The following is a 9,778-nucleotide window of genomic DNA, read 5'->3' as shown; positions in this document are numbered from 1 at the left end:
TAATTTTTAAAAAATTCACACATACACTAAAATGTGTTATCAACCACATTTAATTCGTTGGCAACCACAAAACATTGTCTTGTGCCCCTACAGTAGATTGTTTTAAGAAGGCCACAGAAACATACTTTAGTCATTGCTGTCCAATCAAAGAGTAGCGTGATAGTGCAAAATTAGTGGCTTAAAAAATGCTGCTGTTTGCCACTAATCTTTATCAAGACTTTCTCAGTACTGACTATTGAAGTGACTATTGAAGCTGGTATAAGGCTGCAAATGGCAATCGCAACTGCCATTTCAAATTTCTGAAGATGTGTTAGAAACCAAGAACCCATTGCTATGAGGAGAAAGAGGAATTGGGCAAATAGAAGGAAAGCATGGAAGACAGGTTTTTTTATTCTCTTTGGAAGACTTTCACTATATATCTTTTTATACTTCTGATTTTTGAAACATGTAAATGTACAGTATTAATTACTGTACATTTTAATACAGTATTTAGTAACTTAGCATAACATTAACTATTGTAGATTTTAATACTTTGATAATACTGTACATTATTCCAAAATAAATAAAAACCTTCATTTTTCAACTTTATAATAAACCAGTGATCACGTATGGATTCATTATGCTGATAAAGCTCTTCGAGTATTTCTTTTGAAGACAGGTTATGCTTAGAAAAAAAAATGAAAGCCACACTACTACGAAAACGCTCTTTGCCACCCCTCCAATTCCCATAGTCTTGGCAGGAGCGCGGGGGAGTGGAGGGGTGGCGGGGGAGTTACTGCAATGAGACAGCCCATCCAGCAGGTGGCACTGCCCGCACTGCTCGCACCACCCCTGCACCCTTTCTCTCAGCAATGGCGGGTGATGGTGGTGGGGTCCTCTCTTTGCAGGAGTGTCCATTCTGATGCCTGATGCCAGGTGCAGACTAGTGTCCCCACTGCGCGGGAGCTCTGACTTCAAGAAGGGTTAGAGACAACAATGGCGCTCTCTGTTTAAACTTCCGAGTGGGGTGGGGGGGGTGTCCGTAGCGCGGGAGATGCAGGCCGGGGAAGAATTCGTGCCGGGTGGCAGGCAGAGCAGCGGGCAGCCCCGGGGCGGGCGGGGTCCTGGGTGAGAAGCGAGCCGGCGGCCTCAGGAGGCTACTGACTGAGCAGCACACCCGGGGAGCGAGGAGGCGCGGCGGAGCGAGCGGTCCCGGAGCTGACAGATACACTGCGCGGCCGGAACAGCGAGCGAGCGGACAGGCGAGTGCGGGGCGCAGCCATGATCACCTCAGCCGGTGAGTGCGACCCGTAGCTGGCGCTCGGAGGGAGCCGCCGCCGCGCCGGCTTTTAGCTGAGTCAGGGCCGGTGACTGGGCACCTCTTGGCGGAGCGCCGGCCTGCACAGCTCCTCGCTGCCCAAGACCCACCCCCGAACCGGGGGCTGGGAGTTTGGCCAGGGCTCTGTGAGCCCCGCTGGCCACTCTGGCTTGAAGGAATCCAGCCAGGTCGACCGCCTCGGCCTCCCTCCCCAGCCACACCCCCGTGCCGGGACCGAGGGGCTTCCTGGGCCTTCCCTGGACTCTGGGGAGGTTTCCTTTTTTCTATCCCTCGCATTCTTGGTCGTGTGAGGCTGTCCGGTCTCAGTCTTTTCCCGCAAGTGGTTGGTGTGGGATGGGTCCCCTGTGCCATCGGACAGGAAGGCAGCTAGCTCCCTAGCCAAGCAGCTTATCTGCTGCATGAGTGCCTCTGGACCTGGCCGAGCTCCATTCTGTTAAGAGTGACATCTGAAATAAGGTTTAGGATGGGTTGTTACTGGGTCCACTCCAAGGGTGTTCGGTTAAAACACCCAGAGAACTTTTGTGTTCTGTGAAGGTCCTGAAGACATCGTTATACTGAGAGCCAACTTACTGTTTCGAGGCTAGGTGCTCTGTAAACGTTCTACATTCAAGAAAGAACTGATGGGTCTGCAGATCGGGTCTCATACACTTAAACCATTGTGTAGGTAGATTCACGTAGTGACATTTGAAATTGGATAAACTGTAGAGATCAGATTTCAAGGAGATTTTTAAGTTCCCCACCACGGGCTGATTTGCATATAGCTGTCCACTGCCTTGGTGCTTTTTTTCTTGCCTGCTTACATACCGTTTTCTGCTCATCTCTTACTCTGCACTTGTCCCACAAGCATTTTGTTGTAAACTGGTGATCAGAAGACCTGTACGGTAAAGGGATCAAAACCATGTCTGTAGGAGGACTGGTTAAGGAAATTGGTGGAGATGCTGGGAGACATAGTAGTTATTTTCAAACACTGTCAAGTGACAAGAGCTGTCACTTGTACCTGGAATTAGACTTTTGTCCCCAAGGTTTACACGTGATTGGAAGATGAATTTTAGTTCAATATGAGTTTTTTTCAGTCATAGTTCTGTAAGGATAAAATAAACACCAAGTTTCTTGTTACTTGTTTCAGTTACTCGTGAATGTAGATATCATCCTGTTTCAAATCTACCTATTACGACTGTTTCTTCTAATTTGGTCCAAACCATCTTCATGTCTTGCCTGGGTTTCTATATCAGCCTTAAGACTTGTTTTTCCACCATTACCTCCATATAGTCCATTCTTCTTGTTGTAATCAGAGTATTCTTTTTAAAACTTTAATTACATAATGCATCTTTGTTTAAAATCCTCCAGTGCTTCCATTGTGTTTAGAACAAAATCCAGACTCTTAACCAAATCATGTATGATTCCTGCTTTGCCTTGTAGTACCCTCTTCTTCACTTGCTATACCCTAATTACACTGACCTTCTTTTTGTTCCTTAAATATGGCAATTTATCTCCTGTCTTAGGGCCCTAGCACATTCTGTTCTCTTTCTAAACTTTTCTTCCTGAAGTTTTCCCTTAGTTTCTCTTAGTTTCATTCTTTAGTCTCAATTCAAATGTTAGTCTTCCCTGACTGCTCTCTTAAAACATGCTGACTCTCTCTTCCCTAGGTGCCCGCCACCTCTCTCCGTCACAATTCTATAATTACCTTGTTTGTTGACTTGCCCAATTACTGTCTTTCTTTTCCTGGTAGAATTTTGGGCAGGACACTTGTTTTCATAGTTCTTAGAATACTTCTAAGGGCATGGCAGAAGTTCAAAAGTATTTCTTGAATGAAGAAATCAGCCAGCCAATCGAATCAATATATCAGTCCCTAGAGTTTTTAAAGTAGAGGCTGAAAAAGCACTTTTTGGGAACAGAATAGAATTTAAATGTCTTTAGGGTGGCAGGACTGATGATTTCTGAGGTTCTACCCTGAGATTCTATGATGATAGCATAGTATATATTTATTATTGTCTTCTATCACTTTTGTTTCCTGTCCTATGGCTCATGTTGGCTTAGAAGGAAGGAGGTACCTTAATATAGGCACTTTGAAATAACTTTTATGTTTGTGTCCCAGGTGCTGAACAGGCCAGTGTTATTGTTCTGTTATGGATTAGTTTATTAATTCATGTATTCACCAGGCACTTGCTAGGGACTGAGAACATAGTGGTGAATAAGAGGTCAACATGTACTCTTAGTTTTTTTTCAAGAGGATTGACTATGAAAGGGATAGAGAGAGATAGATGCTTACTGGAGGGAAATGTGAAATTGAGTGGGTTGGTGTTTTTTGGTTTTTTTTTTTATCATAATATGGCACATAAAGGAAAGTAATGTTAAAAAGCTTTCAAACAATAGTCTCCCACCTCACTTTTCCCTTCTGGTCCCCGCAGGCAACCATTTCCAACTTTTAAGCTGTGTCTGCTGGAACATAACTCCATATTTGTAAATAATATCCAAATATTGCTATAAGTGGATTCAATAATTTTAGACAATACCTGCTGTGTTCCTGTTATGGCATCAGAGGTTTTTAGCATCCTAAGGCCTTTCCTATTCCTTCCCCCATCCAGAGGAGAGTTCTGTTTTAAGATGGGAAGTATTAGTGTATGGAGTATAGAGTATTTGATTCAGTTTTAGTCCATGGCCAAAGGATGACTTGTAAGCCATGACAACCATGTACCAAATTAGTCACTATTGAAACCAAACCAGAGCGTATAAAAACCTATCTCTTCTTTTGGTAAAAGCCATTCAGATACAACATTGATTAATGAGAGGTTATCAGCATTTTTAGTATTAAATGTTCTGTTATTTATGATCTGTTCTACATTTACAACACTCTGGTCTGTCATCTATTCCACGCCACTAGTTTGCACATTTTTCTTTTTACTGATTGAATTTTTAAATTTATCTGTTCTTTGTGCTTTCGATTAGCCTCTGGCTCTCTATTGTGGTCTTGTCATACCAACCTAGAGTACCAAGAAGTTCTTTTTATCTGCTTTTGTGCTTTTGGAATAGTAGTATGCTAGTCTTGCTTGGTAAACTTTGTATCCTTTCCTGTATGGCTCCCTAAAGACTCCTTAAGCTATTTGACAAACCTACAATTATTGATTAGAAATGGCTACATCTCCTAACTAAAGCTGCCTTGACACTTTTTAATCAAATCACAGTTTCAACTCAGTGTTCCAGAATGATTTTGATAAAGACCAACAAGGAAAACATATTTGACAGATAGTTTGGTTTCCTTTGTAGTCTAAGGACAGTAACTTCCGATATCTTCTTTTCTAATAATCCATTTAACATATGACTATATTTTAAGATATGTTCTTTAGGAGAGGATAGTTATTTCTTTTACCCTCCTATGTTAGTGGTAACACCTTGATGCTAAGAAAAGATAGATGGGGAACGCTGTGCTTGGTAATTGGAATTCAGAATGAGTAAGATTGCTCATCATTTAGTAAAACATTCTAGGTTACTTGTGATAGGAAGGAGGTGCTCAATATAGGCACCTTGAAATAACTGAAATATTTTACCCTTTTGAGTTGATAACTAAATGCCCCGTTTTTCATAAATAATTTTATGATTATTTATTTTGTATTAATAGTTTTATTCTAAAATTGTATTGGAAAGTTTGCCATTTTGGTCGATAAATTAGGCTAGTGGTTCTCAAACTGTAGTGAGCCAAAGAACCACAGGAAGGGCTTGTGGCCCTGTTACTGGGCTCCCTCCCCATAATTTCTGATTCATTAGGTCTGGTGGGGAGACAAGAATTTGCATTTCTAACAAGTTTCCAGGTAATGCCAATGCTGTTGACCCAGAAACCACACTATGAAAACCATTGAATTAGGCAAATGATATGATATATATAGTATCGTGAAGGTTTGATAACCATTACAGTTTTAAAGAAAAATAATCACTCCCCTAGTGAAGTCACTCCTCAAAAAATACTTATTTTTTTCCATCTTTTTTTTCCCCAACTCTGTCACTCAGGGTAGAGTGCAATAGCCTCATCATAGCTCTCTGCAACCTTAAACTCCTGGGCTCAAGTGATTCTCCTACTTCAGCCTCCCCAGTAGCGGGACTACAGGCACACTTCATCACACCCAGCTAATTTTTCTATTTTTTGTAGAGACAGGGTCTCACTCTTGCTCAGGCTAGTCTTGAACTCTTGAGCTTAAGCAATCCTCCTGCCTCAGCTTTCCAAAGTGCTAGGATTACAGGCATGAGCCACCGTGTCTGGCCCCATCATATATTTTTGACCAAGTGTTAATTTCCATCTTTGTGAGCATATGCTTCATAATCATGATATACCTTTTGTCTTGTAGCTGGAATTATTTCTCTTCTGGATGAAGAAGAACCACAGCTTAAGGTATGAGTTAAATACCTTAAGTATTTAATAAAAAGTAACTAGGCTTAATATGGATACTGTGTAGCTTTTTGAATTTAGTCATATCTGTATGTCTTCCATCATTTAAAGTAGCCATCCTACCCAGCCTGTACCCAGTCATTGAAATCTAACCAGAGAAGACAGTATTTTGACAACAGCAGTTGGTTTCCCTTGAGTTTAATAAAGCTAAGGCAAGTAAACCTCAGTATGGCACTGAATAACCCCCTAGTTTCTTTATCAACAGAAAGCACAAAAAGTTGTTTCTTCTGTTTCACTTATTTAAGTTATTTGCATCTGATGAAAATTTGGAATGTACTTTAGGTGGCTCTTAATATCTGAATTCATTTACATCTAAACTAGCAACCTGGAGTCATCTTACATATTTAAAGAAGAAAAATGTTCATTATGAAAAGGAGTGACATTATATGGTTAGTCTGATGTTTTATGATTGAAAACAGAAAGGAAATGTGTAAACCCAAGAAAAAATGTCAGTAAATTTTTATATTTGTCATAGATTAAAAGTTCTAGTGAATATTATTGATGAGTTGGCCATTGATATGTTGGGAACTTTGTTTTTTAAAAGGAAATGTAATGGTAAGTCCATCTCAAAATAGAATTTTGGTTTTATCTTCTACAGGAATTTGCACTACACAAATTGAATGCAGTTGTCAATGACTTCTGGGCAGAAATTTCTGAGTCTGTAGACAAAATGTAAGAAATTACTTTATTTCTATAAATTGGAATAAGATCAACTTCAATTATCTGTGGATGTGGATCTTGTGGCTTATTAATTCATTTAGAAATTTGCTGCTGCTAAATTGTGGCTCGAATATTTAGATTTGGGAGTTTAAAGGAAAACTATAGTTTAAGCTAGGCCTATCCTTCCTGATTTCTTTCAGAGAAGTTTTGTACGAAGATGAAGGTTTCCGGAGTCGGCAGTTTGCAGCCTTAGTGGCATCTAAAGTATTTTACCACCTGGGGGCTTTTGAGGAGTCTCTGAATTATGCTCTTGGAGCAGGTGACCTCTTCAATGTCAATGATAACTCTGAGTACGTGGAGACTATTATAGGTAATTATTTTCTCTCTGGTAAGCTTTATTTTATCGGCTTCTTTCTTGCTCTAGTGTACAAAGTATTTTTCCCCCTGAATTGGATGTTGCCAAATTTAATTTTAATTGGAAGTTCATAATCTTTCTCTAATAATTTTATGCAGTCTGAGTTTTTAGATCTGCCTTACAATTGAGTGCTAGTTTTCTTAGCAGTCATGGTTATCTCTAGTCCATTGAGCATACTGTTAGATGAAAAGGTTATTATGAGTAACAGAAATTAAATGATACTAATTTATAGAATTGTTCCTCATACAAGAAACCATTATTCAGTATCTGCATTGTGTTAGGCACCATGCTAGTCATGATAGATATCTTGGTTTATTTCACAACTGCCCTGTGAAGAAGGAGCTAGCCCTGTTTTATAAATGAGAAAACTTGGGTTTTGAAATAATAAAGACACATGGCTATTAAATAGGAGTGTCAGAATTTAAAACTGGGTTTACTTGCGCCAAAACTCGTACTGTTTCTACTAGTTACCATTGTTTTCTCATTGGTTTCTTTATCACTATTATTCTTTTCAAGATACGGTCTCGCTCTGTTGCCTAGGCTAGAGTGCAGTGGCACGATCATAGTTCACTGCAACCTAAAACTCCTAGTTCAAGTGATCCTCCTGCCTCAGCCTCCCAAGTAACCGGAACTACAGGCGTGCACCATTGCACTCAGTTAATTTTTCTATGTTTTTGTAGAGACAGGGTCTCACTACATTGCTCAGGCTGATCTCAAACTCCTGGCCTCAAGCAGACCTCCCTCCTTGGCCTCCCAAAGTGCTAGGATTATAGGCATGAGCCACCTCGCCTGGACTGTTTCTTTATTTTTGAAGTGAGTGAGTAACATGCAGGCAAGGCTTTGAATTCTCTATCATATTTCAACCAGAGTTTTAAGTTCAAACAACTATGTAAGATTTTGTTCAAAGATTTGGTAAGTTTAAAAAATGCTTGAAAATTCCTGATCTGGTAGATGAAAGAAGGGACTGCATACCCTTCACACATGTCTTTATGACTATCAAGCTTTGGATTATAGTTACAGAGAGCTCAAGGGTGTGTTCTATCAAGAGTGTGCAGTGTACATATTTCGTATTGCTAATTAAGAGGTGATCTGTGTTATTCACCTGAATGCTTACAAGGAAAAAGTTGGTATTCTCTTTCAGAAATTGGGAAATGCTACATAAGGGGGTTGTAAGCGGCACCTTCAGATGTCCCTAGGAGTCTTTATGTTTTTAAAGTTTGTGCTGTTGTGGTATATTAGACCTGTCTAGGAAGTATCCAGCCATTGTTAATATGAGGAGAATGGATACTTTCAGGACAGGCCTCATTAAAATGTTGCAAGTGACTTTATTGCTCATTGAATTGGGCTTTTTATCTGTGAATCCTATAGGAACAAGTGATGGTTTTAAAGGGTAGACCATATCATATCATTTGAAACCAGAGTGTACTTTCTTTTTTTTTTTTTTTTTTTTTTTTTTTTGAGACAGAGTCTCACTCTGTTGCCCGGGCTAGAGTGAGTGCCGTGGCTTCAGCCTAGCTCACAGCAACCTCAAACTCCTGGGCTCAAGCGATCCTCCTGCCTCAGCCTCCCGAGTAGCTGGGACTACAGGCATGCACCACTATGCCCAGCTAATTTTTTGTATATATATATTTTGGTTGTCCATATAATTTCTTTCTATTTTTAGTAGAGACGGGGGTCTCACTCTTGCTCAGGCTGGTCTCGAACTCCTGACCTCGAGCGATCCACCCGCCTCGGCCTCCCAGAGTGCTAGGATTACAGGCGTGAGCCACCGCGCCTGGCCCAGAGTGTACTTTCTTTACAGTAAGCTAGAAATGGGGGATTAAATACACTTATTTATCTCTTTTCTGTTATATGATTATTTTTTTAATGAACATTGATAATTTTTTTCCAACAGTGATCCTCAAGTACTTGCAATGCCACTTTTTTAGAAATTGTGCTTTTAAACAAGACTGTTAGTATTAAAATTCTATGAGGTGATATATACCTTCCCTGTCTGTAAACACTATGTCATCTTAGCTTGTGGAAGTTGAGTGTTGGTCAGTAGACCAGTTCTATTTGCTTTTCTTCGTGTAGAAGTGGGATTCTTCTAGTTTTTTTTTTTTTTTTTTTTTTTTTTTTTTTTTGTTGAGACAGAGTCTCACTTTGTTGCCCAGGCTAGAGTGAGTGCCGTGGCGTCAGCTTAGCTCACAGCAACCTCAAACTCCTGGGCTTAAGCGATCCTACTGCCTCAGCCTCCCGAGTAGCTGGGACTACAGGCATGCACCACTATGCCCGGCTAATTTTTTCTATATAGATTTTTTTTTTTAGGTGTCCATATAATGTCTTTCTATTTTTAGTAGAGACGGGGTCTCACTCAGGCTGGTCTCGAACTCCTGACCTTGAGCAATCCACCCGCCTCGGCCTCCCAGAGTGCTAGGATTACAGGCGTGAGCCACCGCGCCCAGCCGGATTCTTCTAGTTTTGTAGGGTACATTTTTAAAAACATCAGTGAGATTTGTGAGGGAGTATACAAAATAGAATTTGGAAAAGGCTTCCTAGCATCTTAATATAATAAACAGTACCTTTAGAAAATTTAAGACAGTAATAAATCTCCCAGTTATGATGAAACTTCAGTTGGGAATCAGGCTAGAGTCTGGGTTTTAGTTAAAACATAAACCTGGAATATAGTTATGACATAAACATAAACCTGATGAATCAGAGCATGAATCTCATTTGAAACATAGGAGGTACGTTTTTCCCCCCCCACCGTTATGTAATCTAAGGAAAATTCTGCAAATGTTCTAATTCTGAAGTTCCTCTTTGATGGGGTAGGAGTTATGTTTTCTTCACTTAACTGTAGTTGGTTCAAAAAGCTCCTATTAGAGCCTGGTGAAAATTCTCTACAACTGTAATTGTTTAAGGTCTATTTTGTGACTGCCACTTTGTTCTTATTAACTGTAACTGAACC

General features: G+C 40.2%; 1 protein-coding gene across 3 annotated transcripts in view; it reads left to right on the top strand.

The window, feature by feature from the left end:
• Positions 1 to 1,100: 1,100 nt before the first annotated feature.
• The window catches only part of PSMD1 (proteasome 26S subunit, non-ATPase 1), a 99,854-nt gene continuing 91,176 nt past the window's right edge, over positions 1,101 to 9,778 (top strand). For 2 of the 3 annotated variants that reach the window (XM_069471040.1, XM_069470949.1), the window contains exons 1-4: positions 1,101 to 1,276; positions 5,656 to 5,699; positions 6,355 to 6,428; positions 6,617 to 6,786. In XM_069471040.1, coding sequence (XP_069327141.1) covers positions 1,261 to 1,276; positions 5,656 to 5,699; positions 6,355 to 6,428; positions 6,617 to 6,786 — 304 coding nt within the window. In that variant the 5' untranslated portion in view covers positions 1,101 to 1,260. The remainder of the gene's footprint in view (positions 1,277 to 5,655; positions 5,700 to 6,354; positions 6,429 to 6,616; positions 6,787 to 9,778) is intronic. The other variant, XM_069471136.1, reaches the window with a different exon arrangement.

The sequence above is a fragment of the Eulemur rufifrons genome, chromosome 1, assembly GCF_041146395.1.
Source record: "Eulemur rufifrons isolate Redbay chromosome 1, OSU_ERuf_1, whole genome shotgun sequence".
In the NCBI taxonomy this organism is placed as follows: Eukaryota; Metazoa; Chordata; class Mammalia; order Primates; family Lemuridae; genus Eulemur; species Eulemur rufifrons.
Note: the sequence above shows the minus strand (reverse complement) of the source record. Positions and strands in the feature narration are given on the sequence as shown.